The 18,589-nt window shown below is 34.9% G+C and overlaps 2 protein-coding genes across 4 annotated transcripts; both read left to right on the forward strand.

Moving 5' to 3' along the window:
• Positions 1–3,253: 3,253 nt before the first annotated feature.
• Positions 3,254–9,029, forward strand: MURE (ALBINO OR PALE-GREEN 13). 2 transcript variants are annotated; one of them, XM_022301404.2, is made up of 6 exons: positions 3,255–5,167; positions 5,603–5,719; positions 5,901–6,076; positions 6,841–6,986; positions 7,336–7,574; positions 8,699–9,029. In XM_022301404.2, exons 1-5 carry the CDS (start codon positions 3,286–3,288, stop codon positions 7,352–7,354), a joined length of 2,340 nt encoding a protein of 779 aa, XP_022157096.1. In that variant the 5' UTR covers positions 3,255–3,285; the 3' UTR covers positions 7,355–7,574; positions 8,699–9,029. The 2 variants fall into 2 exon arrangements, with proteins under 2 accessions (XP_087981439.1, XP_022157096.1); XM_088125313.1 differs by lacking the exons at positions 7,336–7,574; positions 8,699–9,029 and having other exon boundaries at positions 3,254–5,167; positions 5,901–6,107; positions 6,841–6,979.
• Positions 9,030–10,119: 1,090 nt separating this feature from the next.
• On the forward strand, positions 10,120–16,839 carry SPPL2 (SIGNAL PEPTIDE PEPTIDASE-LIKE 2). 2 transcript variants are annotated; one of them, XM_088125314.1, is made up of 15 exons: positions 10,120–10,259; positions 10,399–10,699; positions 11,735–11,893; positions 11,995–12,106; positions 12,564–12,683; positions 12,801–12,952; positions 13,044–13,226; positions 13,367–13,401; positions 14,399–14,555; positions 14,677–14,730; positions 15,182–15,274; positions 15,375–15,517; positions 15,916–15,986; positions 16,145–16,228; positions 16,425–16,839. In XM_088125314.1, the coding sequence occupies exons 2-15, from the start codon at positions 10,547–10,549 to the stop codon at positions 16,532–16,534; spliced, it is 1,626 nt and encodes a 541-aa protein (XP_087981440.1). In that variant the 5' UTR covers positions 10,120–10,259; positions 10,399–10,546; the 3' UTR covers positions 16,535–16,839. The 2 variants fall into 2 exon arrangements, with proteins under 2 accessions (XP_087981440.1, XP_087981441.1); XM_088125315.1 differs by having other exon boundaries at positions 10,155–10,259; positions 10,559–10,699.
• Positions 16,840–18,589: the final 1,750 nt, after the last annotated feature.

Raw genomic sequence — 18,589 nt, forward strand, 5'->3', positions numbered from 1 at the left:
CCTTGCACGCCACATATAGCTGCAACGACGTTGTACTTTAAGTTATCTATAATATTGCTAAATTTTCATGCTATACATATATATACTCCCCTCCACATAACTAGTGTGACATTATATAATTTCAGACTGCATTGGTATTTAATTGATCATCCAACTAAAATGATGTAGAATGAACTCCATTACCAAAAGAAACTTAACTATACAACTACTCATAAACTCGATTAATAAGATATTATATGTTACAGAGATTAAAATAACAACTAATTATATTGCTATATAAATTTGTTATTTATTATATCCTTTGAAAATCTCTAAAATGGGCCAGTTTGCAAGTTTTTGTTTTATTGATGATTTGACAATGACATTACGTTCTTAGAAATGCAAATTTATGTATTTGGTGATTTTAGACCAAATAATTGTGGAAACTATTTGTGCACAAGTACTGAAATTTTGAACCAAATTTGAGAGTAGAAGTAAAACAAAAGACCAGTGGATATTGTAGGTATGAATGATGTAATTTTTTTCAAACACAAGCATTGAGAAAGGGGGTGCATGTGAATGGACATATTTGTCTTCGCTCACAATTATCCAGTCTCACTAGTACATATCATCCGATGGTCTCGATCGTACGCGTATGCAAATATATTCAACTTCATCTTACAATTTCTTTACTAGACTCCATGTTCGACACATATATATGAAAAGTGTGTCTTAAAGCAACGATGTGAAGAAAAAAACAAACACAATTACTACAATAAAGTAATTTATTACAAATGTCAACACGATTCATCCAGAGTTGGAGCGAATAAGGAAGGAAGAGTGAAGCTAGCCGTAATTCAAAAAGTATATAAAAAACAGTTGATATTGTGCAGTTTTTCTCTAATTCTCTCCTCCCATACTCCTGCAAGATAAACTTTTTTTCTGTGGGAAACAAATACAAAGTTTCAAAGACCGAAAATTGAGCCGAGAGCAAAGATGGAATCAGAAACGAACAATCTCCATCGTCGTCCTCATTTTCGAGGAAACAAAAAAACATCACCATCCCCATTTGCATCCTCAGTAGACAATGCACATGGCTCAAACAAAAAAAAAAATGTTGTGCTTGGGTGAAGGCTATCCTTGTTGAGAAGTTGGCGTATGGAGATGGGAAGGGAAGGGAAAGGGATGTGAAATGTTAGGTTGTTAGTTGGAATAGTGGGAGATCTTTAATTGCCAAATAAATGCCCCTCTACTCATTTTAGTCCAAGATTCCATTCCCTTGATCTTCAATGGGTGTCTTTTTGGTGGCGTTACTACAACTATAATGGCCCTTTGCCATGTTAGCTTTGGAATGTCATTTTTCAAATGAGAAAAGAAAAAAACTCGGAGTAGTATATAACATCAACATTAGACTGTATCAGACTGTTTTTTAGTACAACAAATGTAAGTGCATCTCAATTATTGAACTATGTTAGGTTGACTAGAGTTTATGGATTTACTAGACAAAAAATCTTAAAAGTTCAAGAACTAAAGGGTGTGTATTAACTATTTTATATATACTTTTTGAATTACGACTAACTTCACCCCTATTGTCTTCAAAATCGATCTGATCTAGTACCGAATCAAAGGCAAGCGGTCAATTTTGAGAGTAGGTCAATCGGCTATATATATACGTGTTATTATGTTTGCCAGGTGGTAGAGTGATTGAGTATCAGGGCTTCTTTTCTTTAATTTTAAGTACTATACCCTCCATCCTCCCATCGCGTCCCCTTTGTTTTCTGCAGGTCCAGCCTCCCATCAGGCCATCCCCTACGTTTTTTCTGCCATGCCGCCCCCTCTTCTTGTAGGTCTGGCCATGTCTAGGTTTCAAGTTTTTGAGCTTTCAATCGGTTTCGAGCTTTCCCTCTCACTCTCTCTGTCTTAGCGAGCTCGCCCTCTCATATTATAGACTCGACTTCGACACCAACAGATAACATGTGATTTTGAGCTTTCCCGTCCCTTTTACTTACTCTATCACCAAAAAGAATCAGCATAAACTAAATATACAAGGGAAAAAAAAAAGTCGGTTTCGACGTTAAACCAACATCGACTAATCGATGAACACCTGTAATTGTTTTGAGTTTACCATTTCAATATGATTTTAAAAAAATAAAACCTTGTTAAAATTTTGAATATTGTTCCATTACAAGTACTTGGTTATTGAACTTTATTCCAAATATTGAAATTCGGAAGGGTGATGAATGAAAAATTTAGGTTGAGCAGCAAATTAGTGTAGAATTTTCAATATTGTGTTTAATAAGTCTCAACTTTAAAAATTGTCTAATTAATTATTAAACTTTCAAATTTATATCTAATAGGTTCCTGGATTTGTAAAGTGTCTGATAGATTTTTTAAGTTTTAATTTTGTACCTAAAGGTCCCTACCCTATTAGATATTGGTTAACATTCACAAGCATATTAGATATAAGATTGAAATTCGAAGTTATATTAGAGAAAAAAAAATCAATTTTTGGTTTAATAAATCGTTGAATTAAAAAAAATGATGAATACATCTGGAACCTATTAGATACAATGTTGAAAGTTAAATGGCCTAATAGACATTTTTAAAATTTAGAGACGAATTGAATATAATCCTCAAGGTTTATATATACACACACACACAAATTAGCAATAATTTTATGTCATTAGTTCTTTTTCTCCTCTTGAAAGATAAATATAAAAATATTAAGGTTAAATTACAAGTTTAGTCCGTGACCTTTGTGTCTGATAGGTTACTAAACTTTAAATCTTGTTTAATAAATCTCTAGATCCTAATATATTCGATATTTTAAAAACTAATGGATGTATTAAATATAAAATTAAAATTTTTGTTCAATAAGGCCTTAAACTTTTAATTTCATGTCTAATAAGATCGTAGGTTAAAAAAAATGACAATTAGGTAAGTGATCTATCAAATACAAAATTAAAAGTTCAATGATATATTATACAAAAATTGAAAGTTTAGGAACTTATTACACATATTTTAAAATTTAATAATTTAATAGACACAAAATTGAAGATTTATGGATCTATTAGATACAAATTTAATTTAAAGTGCATGGGCTTATTAGCGGAAAAAAAACTCTTTTCTGAAAAGCCCAAGTTTACACCGAAGGACCCAAATTTTACTTTGTGAAGAATGGACAGGGCCCAATAGCATCACCCGGCCCACTTTGATATCCATTGAAACGCCATCGTTTTGAGTATTCAAATCGTTATCCGCTTGAATTCTCGTTCTTCGGCACTGCGACTTAGCAACTCCATTTCCATGTCCATGGCATTTACTTTCACTTTCCCTCCATTTCCCCTCACTCTCTCCCCTCGCCCCAATTTCCTGCTTCTCAGACCTCAATTTCGCCACCAGTATCTTCCCACCGTTCGAATTCTCCGTCCTTCACTTCCTTCCGCCATCGGACCGGACGGCAAGTTCTACCCCGACCCCGCCGACGACGACCCACCGGAAGCTCCAGAAGATGCTGGCCATGGAGTCTCGAAGTTTCAGCAGATATACCGCCAAGCAGCTCGTGCGCGGAAGCTTCAGGAGGAGGATTTCAAGAAGCATCAGTCTACTTATCTGTCGGCCATTGCTGACGTCGAGGACGCTCCGGAGAATGCGGATTATTTGAATTCGGAGAGCACTGGAGATGATTTGTTCGGTGAGATTGACAAAGCTATTGCTATGAAGCGCAAGGAGTTCGTGAAGCAGGGGCTTCTCAAGCCCAACCCGAAGAAAGAAAAGGCGGTTGAGAAAGATGATCTTGAGGGCGTCGATGAGTTGGAGACCGAGGAAGTCGCGGACTTGGAGGAGATTAACGAGCTTCGGGGGCTTACTGTGCTTTCGGAGGACGAGGTGGACGATGAGGAGGGAGATGGTTCTGGGAATTTGGACGACGATATAGGTGAATTAGGTGGTGAGGATCAACTGTCTTCTTTTAATTCTTTTGATGTAGATTTTGATAGCTACGGAAAAGTTAAGGCTAGAATTGTGGAGCCCAAGTTCAAAATGACTTTAGCCGAGCTTTTGGATGAAAGTAAGGTTGTTCCTGTTTCTGTTTTTGGTAATTTAGAGATAGAAATAACTGGTATTCAACATGACTCGAGGATGGTTAGCTCGGGTGACTTGTTTGTGTGCTGTGTTGGGAGAGAAACTGATGGACACTTGTTTTTAACCGAGGCTGATAAGAGAGGTGCAGTTGCTGTGGTGGCTAGCAAGGAGATAGACATTGAAGAAACTTTGGGCTGTAAAGCTTTGGTAATGGTGGAGGATACTAATTCCGTTCTTCCTGCACTGGCTGCTTCCTTTTACAAGAACCCATCGAAGAATATGGCCGTGATAGGAATAACTGGGACAGATGGTAAAACAAGCACGTCCTACTTGATAAAGGGAATGTATGAGGCAATGGGGTTGAGAACTGGGCTGTTAGGTTCAGTGGCCTATTATTTACATGGGGACAATAAGTTGGAGTCACCAAATATGACCCCAGATGCTATTTTGGTCCAAAATCTAATGGCAAAGATGCTTCATAATGGAACTGAAGCAGTTGTCATGGAGGTTTCGACTGATGAACTTGCTTGTGGAAGGTGTGATGAAGTTGATTTTGATATAGCGGTTTTCACAAATTTGACTAGGGACCATTTGGATTTTCATGGGTCTGAAGAGGAGTATAGGGACGCCAAAGCCAAGCTATTTAAAAGGATGGTGGACCCAGATCGACACCGGAAAGTTGTTAACATTGATGACCCCCATGCACCCTTCTTCATAGCTCAAGGAAACCCAGATGTGCCGGTTGTGACATTTGCAATGGAAAACAAAAATGCAGATGTCCATCCTCTGAAATATGAATTGTCACTATTTGAGACGCAGGTTTTGGTTCACACTCCCCAGGGCATATTGGAGATATCATCAGGGTTGCTTGGAAAGCATAATATATACAACATTCTTGCAGCTGTGGCAGTAGGGATTGCGGTTGGAGCACCATTGGAGGATATTGTTAGAGGTGTTGAGGAGGTTGATGCAGTTCCCGGGAGATTTGAGCTGATTGACGAGGAGCAGGCATTTGGTGTAATTGTCGATCATGCTCATACCCCAGATGCCCTGTCCCGATTGCTTGATTCTGTAAGGGACCTTGGGCCTAGGAGGATTATCACTGGTACAGTTCCTAGCTCCTATTTTGGCTTCACATACCTTGTGAGGAAATGTATCTGCTAATAATGCTAGCTTTCTCAACTTACAATTTACAAGAACCCACACCTTTTGTTTTCATTGCAAACAACTGTGTATTTTTGAACAATTTTCTGTTCTTTTTCATTAATTCAATGAAAAGTTCGTTTCTCATTAAAAAAAAAAAAAAACACAATCGTCCTACATATAGTACCGAAATTTATTTGTTAAATTAATTTTCATTTTTGTTGCATCTGTTAAGCAGCTTGGTCTTATTCAGCTTTTATATATATATTATACATAAATCTGAAACGACTGAAATTAACATTTCCCATTGTTCTAGCTCTGAACTGTAATAGCCTCGAGTAACATTTGTGGAATATGTTTCTTATTTAACCAAAATTTGTTTATTTTATTTGTTTAGTTTTTGGATGCTGTGGTGAGCATGAAAGGGGGAAAAGACCCGTGATGGCAAAGATTGCTACCGATAAAAGTGATGTTACTATTCTGACTTCTGATAATCCAGGGAATGAAGATCCATGTATGTTAACTTTCTAGACAGATTATAGGATTTAACATGAATCACTTTTACATGCTTTGCTTGGAGAGATGCATGCTTATTGTATGTAGAACATCACTGCTCATGACTTCTTTCTGATATATCTGCATCTATATAAATGCTTGATGGTCCAATGCTGACATAAAAATATCATATTTATCAGTGGACATCTTGGATGATATGTTGGCTGGTATAGGCTGGACTATGCAGGAGTACTTGAAACATGGAGAAAACGATTACTATCCCCCTCTTTCGAATGGTCATAGGATTTTCCTGCATGATATTAGACGTGTGGCTGTACGTGCTGCTGTTGCAATGGGCGAGGAAGGTGATGTGGTTGTAAGTTGCTGCATCCCTCTTCCCTTTTGAGGTCTTATTTCCAAACCACATGAACTTTAGAGGATGACTTAAGAACATTCGGATAGGTGTTTTTGATAGAGTCAAAGATAGTTGCAGAATTCATACAGAATTTCAGAAAATTTTCTAATTGAACGCCAAAAACTTGAGTGTAGCGAGCCTGTTATGACTCTAATTTTTTTTTCTTTATTTTTTTGAAAGTGATGTATTGTTAACTCAAAAGATGAGGCAAAGAGGGAGGAAAAGGTAACCTCCCAACAAGCTAATAGGGTTGCAAAAACCTCTTGAATTCACTTGTATCTTAAAAAAAGAACAATTACAAAACTACTTCAAAAATTTACCGCACCTAGACACCCAAAAAAAATGGCTTTAGTGAAAGTCTCTTGTGCAGTAGTGGAAGATTCTTCGATGACACTTCAAATTAAGGATAAAATAAGGTATACGTAACTTAAGAATTACATGATTCTTTGCTGAAAGATTCTTCCCTTTATATTTAAAGGGGAGGGTGTACACGATGGCGTTTTACTTCAGGAAGAAAAAAAGGACCTAGAACTGTAATAATGGATAAAAGAAAATATGTGACTTGGTTGTGGGATGAAGATGAACATAACGGTTATCTTTCTAATTGCCCTCTAAACTGTGGGATTGACAAAAGAATGTAAACTAAAGAATTCAGTCTCCTTTTGTAATTTTTTAAATTTATGAGCATTATGCAATGTCATTTTTATATTTACTGTTTGTTGTAGGTGGTTGCTGGCAAGGGCCATGAAACATATCAAATTGAAGGTGATAAAAAAGATTTTTTTGATGACAGAGAAGAATGCAGAGAAGCATTACAATACGTTGATGAACTTCACCAAGCTGGAATAGACACAAGTGAATTTCCATGGCGGTAAGTTCAAATCACGTATGCATTGTGGAAAATTCCATCGCTGACCGATTGCTTCAGACTTAAATTAGCAGTAGTGATTAGCTATGTTTCATCGAATAATGAGTTATTTGTTTCCTGGGCTCATAAACTGCTTGCTACTAGTACTAACAAGCAACCCTCCATAATCTGTTTTATGTTTTTCGTCTCCCCAATACTAGGGAACATACACTTGACTGAAAAAGAATAGAAGTGTTTCTCAATCGTGGTCTGCCACAACCATTCAGGAACTCTAAAATGCAGACATTTAAGTCAGATACTTGTCATGTTGTTTCTAATTGTGTTCTTTTGCTTGTTCTCTATCCCGATACAGGTTGCCAGAGAGTCATTGATATAAGGTTGAAGAAAGGAATGGGAATTGCGGAAGCTAGCCACGGATCGAAAAATACTACTGGTGCAGTATTGAATTGCTATTACAAGTAGTATATTCCAGTGATTTATCTTCAAGAGGGGCATTTTGAGGACTGTTGGATTTGGTTGGTCAGATTGGGTGAATACTGTACTCCATGTCCTTGCAGTTGCGCCAGTCACTTCGATTGGATAAGCAGCAAGGTATGAACAATTCTGTCCAATCAAATTTATTTATTTATTTGTTTTAGATAAGAAACAATTTCATGATATGAAGTTACAACACAGAAATTCTATCCAATGAAACTTTTCCCATTAGATAATGGGGTCGAAATGATGTAAAGGAACAATTTAAGAAACAATTTCATGATAGGAGAGCATTTACCTTACGATACAACCAAGTATACTGTAGCTCCAAAAAATTGATGTAAAGGAAGTTCTTTATCTTGAAAATTTTGTTGATTTTCTTCTCCATGTGACCTGACCCATAAGAACGCTCTTATAAAGTTCATCCACAGTAGCTCCTTTCTTTTTTGAAAAGAACAACGTCCAGGAGGAAGGTTGGGACAATCCATATCTGGAGTTGACTGCTACATTGGTTTTACTGTTTGTGATTCTAGTATAGGAAAATTTTTGTAAGTTTTAGTAAAAGGAAGAAAAACAAGTAGAATTTATTTTTTTTGTTCGAGTACAAAGTAGAAGATTTGATAAATGATAAATAACCAAATAACATCTTGAAATTAGACACGAAATATTTTAGTCCTACGCTCTCAAATCTGTAAGGTAATTATCCAGCTGCAGAAAATAGCTTGAACAAAAATGACGTGGCAGATGTGATATGGACTGATGATGATTTATTCTGCCAAAACTAACTGCATGGTTGTGATTTGATTGCTAATTATTTTATAACTGTAGTGTCGGGCCATTCTTTGCATTATGCTCATGCCCATTTGGGTATTTCTTGCGGGTAATTTTGGATAGTAAAAATCCTCAATTTCTAAAATCGGTATGTTATTGTCAAACATACCTACATGTTCTAATGTTTGATCATTAAATACAAGTAATTTTAAAGAAAGACATGAGTGATTTTAGTTTACCTATCTAAATTACTCCCGCACATGTCGTAGAGGTTTCGCCCACCACAAAAAGTTTTCAACCCGGAGCTTGAATCTAGGATTTTAGGGGATAATTGGAACATCTCAGATTTTTACTGACTCATAATTTAAGAAGTGTAGGTCTGTATTTCCTTCATATTTGCTTAATCTTGTGCTTAACTAGATCATTTCATAGATGACACTTAATAACTTCAGCAATTGTTCCATTTTCAGAATTCAGATGGGTGCCCAAGTGGGAGATGGAAATGAAGAATCCGAATCACTGCTTGCAAGTCCAGTCCAGTCCATTATTGTCTGTGTTATACTTGTTTCTGTTGTTTAGGCAATGGCATGCTTTTGAAAATTGAATGTGTGATCGTGGGTAGTTTTGTAAATTTAGGAGGATGGATGCTTGCACTTGCACTTGCACCGACGTTTGCCATAAAACACATGGCTGGTCTGACGGCAGAGAACAACCCTGTCCTTCATGTCGAGCAATTTTGGGCAAGCTTTGCTTATTTTTCTTCTGGGGTCAATTTCTTAAATATCCTCCTAGTTTCCACTATTTGCCCAATTGGCCCCTCTTATTTTCTTAATTACACTACACTGCTTTATTATTGCAGGCTGGCCCTTCAATTTGTGTCTTCTTTTTCAAAAAAGAAAAAAAGAAAGAAAGAAATAAATAAAACTATATAGAGACGACTGTATCGAAAATTGAGGATGCTAATTGCAAGTAATCCACCCAACATTCTTCCTTAAGAAAATACTTTTGAAACTATTCATTTTTATTTTTGAAAAGTTGTACTATTTATATGAAGTATTTTATAGTTTAGCATATAGTTCAAACAAAATAAAATCTCAGAAAGCTATCACTATTATTGTTATTTTTAACCAAAAAATATGTAAGGTTTTGCCATAATGATGATGTTTCTAAATTTTTTTTAGATTTATTTATTAGAAATGGCTTCATATTTATACATATATAGTCTATTTATGTCGCATTTAGTTTTTCTTTTTTTTTTAACTTTTGTTGTAGTAAATTTTTTTTTTTTTAGAATTGGGAGTTGGAGCTTTGTTTCCCTATACACAGGGGCACTTACTAAACCATTATATATGAAAATTAAAGATCAAATATGGTTTTAAGAAAAAATTAAAGTATAAATTCTTTAATATTTTTGGTATTTAATCGTTATCCATCAATTTGTTCTTGCTTCATCGGTCAAAAATATATATATAATTTCTTGCTTCATCGGTCAAAAATATATATATAATTTCTTGCTTCATCCTCTCGCATAAAGAATTCCAATTTTAAATTTCTTTTATTATATATTATATTTTTCGAGTTGAGAATTGAACACCAGCCTCAATGATAATAAAAAAAAATGAGTTATGCAATGATTGATATTAGAGTAAAAAGGAAAAGTGTAAATGACAAAAAGAGTATTCCCATAATAAAAATGTTGAAACAATTGAGAAGTATAAGGAAGAACACTGATGGGCAGTGAAGTGCAATTATTAGGAAGTAGAGGCCCTCCTCTGCAAGATTGGGAATCCGATTAAGGATGATGATTATCGAGTAATTATGTCGTTAAAAAGGTTCCCGCGATTTCCAACGGTGGTTCGTACGGAAATCCCGTTTACTGAAAAGACCAACACCCAGTAATAGTCCCTAAACCCAAGCACACTGCACAAGCAAAGATTCATACACGCACATCAGCTTTGTCCTCATTTTCCCACAAAAAAAAAATGTCCGTTTCCCCAATATTTCCCTTTTCTTTAATCGGCCGGATCCATGGTATTCTTTTTTTAATGATATAAAACGTCTGCCCCCAAATTATTGATTGATAATAGTTGTTTTGGGATTCTACGTTTTCCCCCATTTTATATTATCTGATTCTGAGCTTTTAAGTTCGCTGTTTTTGGCGTAATCGCAGCACAGGGAACTGGGAAGCCACTGTTTCTTTCTTTTTCCTACTTTTTTTGGTTTTTCGAGATTTTGGGATGCTGAGGAAGAAGACCCATCACTGTTTTTGAAGCTTCTTTTTTTTTATTTTTTTTATTTTGCTGAGAAGATCAGAATCTATGGATTTTCAGAGGCATTTTCTTGGTGGGTTGGCCATTTTCGCTCTGCTCTTACTGCTGATTTGTTATCCCTGCCACGTGACGGCTGGGGATATTGTTCATCATGACGATTTAACTCCCAAAAAGCCTGGCTGTGAGAATGACTTCATTCTGGTAATATATCCAATCCAATGCTTTTTTCTTTCCCCAGTTTTTCATGTCTTTGATCTACAAACTGTACTGGGTTTTGGCCGACTTTGCCCCCCCCCCCCCCCGGTTTTTCATTCTGCGTTTGACCACAGTATGATGCTTGTCCCCCCTGATACAGTTTTTTACTTTATTTGATTTCCAACTGCATTGGTGAGCTTTTGCTTAAGCCTGGTTTGATTAACATTCCTATTTCGTTTTCTGTTTTTGAAAATTTGGCTTATAAACACTACTTCCACTTATTTGTTTCTTTGCTTTCTTTACCTACGTTTTTTTCATTGATAAGAAACTGTCACCACATATTCAACAACAAAACAGCCAAAAGAAACTAAAAGAATGTAGATTTGAAATTTGAAACAATGCATGCAAAATTTAAAAAAAAAAAAAAAAAGACTTCAGTACGAGTAGAAGAGAGGAATGTAGTAAAAGAGAGATGTTATTTATGTTTTCAAAGCTGTCAAATTTTTATTAGTGGTTAGCAAAATTTTTATTAGTGGTATGAGTGTTGACTAGTAAACACATTTTTGTACATGTTCTGTGTAGACATATGATATGATCATTAGGTTCTTTCATCGTTCACTCTGGTAAGTTTGTATTGCTTCAACTGAGGTCTGTATTTAGTTTATGTGCTATAATTTGTGATTATTCTTTCTATTTGGTTCAATATATGTTTGTTTTAGATTGTGAGCTTTATAATAGGAGATACTCTTCCTGGAAAAGATGCAAAGGATGTCTTAAAGAAGATTGTCTGTTCTATAAGAACATGATTGTATAATTCTATTCTTATTTTTCTTCAAACTTTTAATTTTATATGTATATATAGTGTCATTAATCCTATGCCTGACCCTTGCTGCTGTTCTTTGTTGCCCATTTGCAAGCCGATGCTTGGCTGCAGGCGGACGTAAATACAATACAACTTTTTAATCGACTATATGCTAATTTATTTGAATGATCTTAACTGTTTTAGGTTAATGCAGCTTATTTTGTGCCTGAATTTGTTAGGTTAAAGTTCAAACTTGGGTTGATGGCATAGAAGCTAGTGAATTTGTCGGTGTTGGTGCTAGATTTGGCGCTACCATTGTGTCGAAGGAGAAAAATGCGAATCAAACACGCCTTGTTCTTGCAAATCCCCGTGATTGTTGCAGCAAGCCAAAGAACAAGGTTCTTCAATTTGAAATATAATGTACTTCCTCTAAGTGGCATGAATGTTGAAACTTTATGCATATTCATTTTAATTATATATGTAACTTCTGACTTGTTAGCTTTCTGGAGATATAATCATGGTCGATAGAGGTCACTGCAAATTTACGACAAAAGCAAATATTGCAGAAGCTGCAGGTGCTTCAGCTATACTCATAGTAAATAACCAGAAAGGTATGTGATGATAATTATTTGTGTTCTAAATGTACCAATGGTGAAGTTTTGGTGGATCGTGTTTAACAATATGGCTTGTGTAGTTTTTGTAAAATTTGCTTCAAATAATTTGACTCCTGTTTACTTCTGTATTTATCTCATTGCTCAAAATTTTGAAGAAAAAAAAGTTTTTTAAAATTTATTTTTGTTTTTGAAATTTGACTAAAGGAATGGTAAGGAATAAAGCATAATTTTTAAAAACAAAAAACTAAAAGCGAAATCATTATCAAACATAAGGGTATGATTTACAAAATAGGCAAACTACAAGGATGCCAAGAGATAGACAATTATATTGTAATGGTGCAAAATTATTTTATAAGCAGGAAAAATGTTGAAAAAGAGCATACTGTTTGTTGATGTAGTAGCTTCAGTAGTCAACATTTTTCATGTCTTCTAAACATGCTTCTGGATTTTTCAGAGCTCTACAAGATGGTCTGTGATCCCGATGAGACTGATCTAGATATACATATACCTGCTGTCATGCTCCCACAAGATGCTGGTACAAGCTTGGAGAAGATGCTTACAAGTAATTCATCAGGCAAGCTTTTCCTAACTTTCGCTGCTTTCATAGAATACTCTGATTTTCCAAACAATTGATTTTCATTCTTTGTACTTGGCATTTGAAATGAGCAAATCAATTTTTTGGACTCTGCAGTGTCTGTTCAGCTCTACTCTCCACTACGACCACCAGTCGACATAGCGGAGGTATTCTTATGGTTGATGGCTGTCGGTACGATCTTGTGCTCATCTTTTTGGTCGGCCTGGAGTGCTAGGGAAGCAGCTATTGAGCAGGACAAGCTGCTAAAGGTAACTGAATTGGCCCTCTGCCAACTGCAGCAATATTTTTCTTATTGTTCGCTGCAGTGGCATTCTTATGATGAATTACAATTGCTTGTAGGATGGTGCAGATGATATTCAAAATGGTGAAGACATGGGCAGCCCTGGTTTTGTATATATAAACATGGCATCAGCGGTCCTGTTTGTCGTCGTTGCTTCGTGCTTTTTGATTTTGCTTTACAAACTCATGTCATACTGGTTCATCGAGCTTTTGGTAGTCCTTTTCTGCATAGGAGGTGCAGAGGTATGATTCAAAGCTCTTAATTATTAGTTATATAATAATATCCTATCAGATCTTTATCTTACTAGTTTGATTGTATTTGCTTCATAATTCACACATCTTCTCCTCCAGTCCATTAATAGTGTAGCTCATTGGATCTACAGGGCTTGCAAACTTGTTTGGTCGCACTATTGTCAAGGTAAATTTGATTGTGCCCTTGCTGCATTTGACATTAAAAATTCTTTGCAGATTGAGTTAAGATGCTGATATCAAATGGCAGGTTCCCATAGGATAGTTAATAAATATTATATGATCAGGCCTTCTTTTTGGATGAAGGAAAAAAAAAAACAAACAAACAAACAATCAAAGTAGAAAGGTCCAAGTCTCCCAGCAAGAAGAGGATGATATCTTCTTAATTGGAAATCATTTTGTCATATATGATAGTCATTGCTACAATTGTCAAAGTTTATACTCCATACTAAATTAGTGATAATTATGTTTAAGATTGAGAGATGATGATAATCAAATTATTAGTTTGAGTTTATTTATTTATTATTATTATTTTTTTTTTGTGATTGTTACTGCCATATCTTTTGCTTTTGATCACCTATGGAACCATTGCTACTAAGGCTTTGTTTTGGGAAAAATGGAGCTAGAGAATAAGTACTTCTGATTCCGTAAATATGGATTTTAGTGATCTTTTACTTATGTTATTTATTTATGCCAATTGGATTTTTTTTATAAAGCTTCCTCGACTCTTGAGGGGATAATACTTTTCATGGTTATTTTAGTTCCTAAATTTTAAGATGGTATCTAATAGGTTGATGAACTTTAGGGAGTGTTTAGTAGGTTCCTAAAATTTGAATCTTATATCTAATATATCACTGACCTATTAGACATTTTTTAAAATTCACAGGCCTATTAGATACATAATTTATAAGTCAGAGTTCTCACATACACAAAATTCAATTCAAAATTCATAGACCTACTAGACACAATCCTAAAAATTTAAGAACTAAATTTGTAAGTTAACCTTCTATTGGAAGATTTCTTCTCTTAAAAAACCAATATAAGCTATTGAAGTAGAATGTCCAAAATATGACTATTATAAATGGTCGGAGCTTGATGAAGGCTTGATAATATTTCCTGCATAGTGTAAAGCAGTGAAATGCTAATATATGCATATGGTAATGCAGATGCTTTAAGCATATTGGAGAATCATACATCAAATTGCCTTTCTTTGGAGCTGTGTCATACCTCACTATGGCTGTTTCTCCCTTCTGCATAGCATTTGCTGTTGTTTGGGCAGTTTATCGAGATGTGTCGTTTGCTTGGATCGGTCAAGACATACTTGTAAGGAAATGGTGTCAGAAAGAGGCCTGTTCTCAGTTATATGAAAATTTTGAAGACCACAATTTTACTGCCTAGTAATGGAATCAGCTAACTTCTTGTTTTAATTTTATTTGTTAATCAGGGAATTGCACTGATAATTACGGTTCTTCAAATAGTCCGTATACCAAATCTCAAGGTAGCAAGTTTTAACTCTGTTCTACGTTTATGTATGTGAAGAACATGATGATATTTGTCTTGCAGTTGATTCTTCATTAAATGCTTTCTTTAGAAGACGTTTTTGGGTAGTTCCAGGGGCCTTCTTATCAAAATTCTGTCTCGAGATTGCTCGAATGCATTTTATGAAGAAAGCTTTTGAAAATAACATTTGATGACATCAGATGATGAAAATATCTCAAGACCGCTTTCATTTGATCCCAGCATCTGCAATATTGAACTAATTGAACTTTTTAGAAGTGTCCAATCCTAACAACTAAGAACTCGTCTGATAGCGCTTTTGTTCTTGTTTTTCTATCTTCAACATTTTTCTATTAACTGACTCTGATTACAATTCCAGGATCAATAGTTGAAATGTTTTCACATTTGGTAATATTCCTTTTCTCACTTGATTGGATTTGAGTGTTTGCAAGGTTGGAACAGTGCTTCTCAGTTGTGCCTTCCTCTATGATATCTTTTGGGTGTTTGTTTCTAAGAAGTTGTTCAATGAAAGTGTGATGATCGTGGTAAGTAGTGAGAGTACCATTATGACTGACATTGTCATAGACTAGAAGATGATCAGCTCTCAATTACTTGACTGAGTTGCTATGAAAAATCCTTTAACAGGTGGCTCGTGGTGATAAAAGCGGAGAGGATGGCATCCCGATGCTGCTAAAGATCCCACGCATGTTCGATCCATGGGGTGGTTATAGCATTATTGGGTTCGGTGACATCCTTTTACCGGGACTCGTAGTAGCGTTTTCGCTCAGGTATAAACTTTGTATTTTGTATTTTGCTTATATGTCAAAAATCCTTAACTATACTATTTAGTTTCTAAACTTTGGGTACTCTATCTTTACCGTTGATAACATTAGCAAAATGCTAATGTGAAATGTTTATTGAATAAATTTTGGCTGAATCGACTTGATGTGGTTGCTTGTGATAGAAACTAAATAAAAGCATAATCTGAAATTTTTTGAAAGTTTAGATGACTAAATAGACATAGTATTCAAAGTTAATGTACTAAATTTATAATCTTGCCATAATTTATGTTCTTCCAATGTTTTGTGAGAGACTATCCGTTAAAAGTTCATTGGTCCATCTCCATACTCCATAATTATTGTCACTGAAAACCTCCATGTGACCAATGCTTCGAATATCCTTACAGGTATGATTGGTTGGCGAATAAGAGCTTCCGGGTCGGATACTTCTTACCAGCAATGCTTGCTTATGGATCAGGTAATGAAGTAATATGTTTCTTAATGATGTTTATAGTAAGGATATCATTAAAGTATATGCTTAAAAAGTTGACCACAAAGCTGTTCTTTAGCTCCCTGATTTTTTGAGTTTGTGATGTTTGGTTCATGTTTTGAGAGGTTTGTTGAAACTTTTGTCAGGTCTTCTAATTACCTATGTGGCTTTGAACCTGATGGACGGCCATGGCCAGCCCGCACTACTTTACATCGTCCCGTTCACTCTCGGTAAATTACCTACTCTCATGTCCAACACCACCAGTAACCATTAAGAACTACATTATTCACTAACTTGAAACAAACCAACAACTTGAGTTCATCAAAACAAAGTTCGACTTCACACACGAATAAATCTAAAGTTACGAATACTCCACACCGAAACACGGTAGGCCCCACATGACCGGTAGTTCACATCTTCATGTAGGAACCCTTTTGACATTGGGGAAGAAGAGAGGAGATTTGGGGATTCTTTGGACAAAAGGAGAACCAGAAAGGGCCTGCCCTCATGCCCATCTTCTCATCAATGATGGTTAAAAAGAAGAAAAATGAGGCACTCCCCATGTATTATGTTGTAGTGTTTATAGCATTATATATATATAGTGATTAAGGAAGCCAGCCTGTCTAGAGCAAGCAAGAGCTGGTGGTGAAAGGTCAGTTGCCTTAATTCAAATAGGGTTTTATAGTTAGTTATTCATAAGAATACGTTAATGTTGTAAACAATGAAGATTATGAGTCTTTTTTAGATTACTTGTGGCTAAATCTCCATGACTTGCTATGATGCCAACTTGGCTTTAAACTTTGATATATTCTTTAATTGGATGATTTGACAGTATTGTATACACCGTGTTTGTGTACATCGTCTTTTTCTTTTTGCAATGTTTCCTAAACGTTTAATTTGCACGTTGATGACATGAAATTGAACTATACGATCTTGTTTCTAAGTATCTATGAGGTGTTTTGACCGTCGTTAGGTTTATGTAACTCGGGGTAATTAGGAAACTTGAGTCTATATTTATCACTATGTTTGCTTATCTCCAAGTTACTAGTTTACCAATTCCACGAGCTCGCTAGAGCTACATAAATAGGTTACATTAAACTATACTTATAAAACTAACTTATACTATATACTTATCTTCATATCATAAACCTCCAAACTAAGCACAATGTATACAAAATTCAGTTGAGTTTATAATAGTTTCATGCATATTAAAATTTCAAGTCAGTTTGAAAATTACCCCATTCCCCATTTTTTTCAAACCGACTGTTCTCGGATGATCAATGCTAACCCTATTAGCGATGTCCATTCTCCACCAAAAAAAAAAAATGCATGCACCAAGTAAAACATCAAAATTAATCGATTAATTAAGATATTTTTTGATAAGTTAAAAAATTTTAGAGAAAAATACACTTTATCCTTAAGATTTGGGGTAGATGTCTATTTCCTTACACTTTTAAAATTGATACTTTTAGTCACTGAAATTTGGAGTAGGTGTCTATTTAGTATTTGAAATTTCAAAAGTGACACTTTTAGTGAGGTCTGTAAGCTATTTTGATTATTGACTGACTAATATTAAAATGATGTGCATTTACTTTATTTTGCTGATTTGGCCAAATATATTAGTTTAATAAATTTTTTTTAATGATTGGACTTCTCTTTCTCTTTTTAAATTATCTTCATTATTTCACCTTCTTCTTCCTCCCCTCCCACGGAGATTGTGTTTTGCTGACTTGGCCAAATATATTAATTTAAAATATTATATAATTTATATTGTCCAAATCATCAATTTACATTGTTGTTAAAGGGTTGCATGTGAATGATGTTGGCACAATCCCATATGGCAGTGAGGCATCCAATGGGTCTGAGTTGTCAGACACTCCTCTCCTCACTTTCTTTCTTCTTTTCTTTTTAATAATTAAAGGAAAAAAAAAAAGAGAATAAGAAAAATGGGCCCACATGGCCATTTCCAAAAGTAAAATAGGGACATTTTGAATAGAAAAAATGGAAGGGAATTCTTTTTGGTGAGCCATTGATGGTCCCATTCACCCTTTTCGTGGCTAACTTCTTCATTAGGGGCACATGGAGGAGGAGCTATTTCTATCTTTTTGGTTGGGACTTTCTTTTTCTTTTTTTTTTTATTAGTGTTTTGTAAGGTTTAAATTTTATATTAAGTTATACACGTAGCTAGGTCTTTAAACTTTTGATTTTATATCTAATAGGTTTTTTTGTCAATTATATATTTTTTAAATTCACGAATTTTTATTAGACAGGAATTAAAAGTTTAGAGCTCTTTGGTAATTTCTTGTTTCTAATTTTGTTAAGAGATCTACGTCATTTGATAACTATTTATGTTTATTGTTTCTCTTATTTTATTTATTATTTTTTTTGAAACATTCTCAAAAACTATATAGAAATTTTGGAAACAACGAAAAACAAGTTTTATGTTTCTTCTCATTTCCAATTTATTCCAAAACATAAATAAAAATATAGTTTTATCATTGTTGAATTCATAGGTATTGGAGACAGGCAATTCTATATTTCTTCATTAAAAAAAACAAACGGAAACAAGAATTAGAAACGTTACCAAACGG

Source organism: Momordica charantia (genome assembly GCF_013281855.1).
Source record: "Momordica charantia cultivar OHB3-1 chromosome 6 unlocalized genomic scaffold, Mcharantia_2.0 BLBB01000006.1, whole genome shotgun sequence".
Lineage (NCBI taxonomy): Eukaryota > Viridiplantae > Streptophyta > Magnoliopsida > Cucurbitales > Cucurbitaceae > Momordica > Momordica charantia.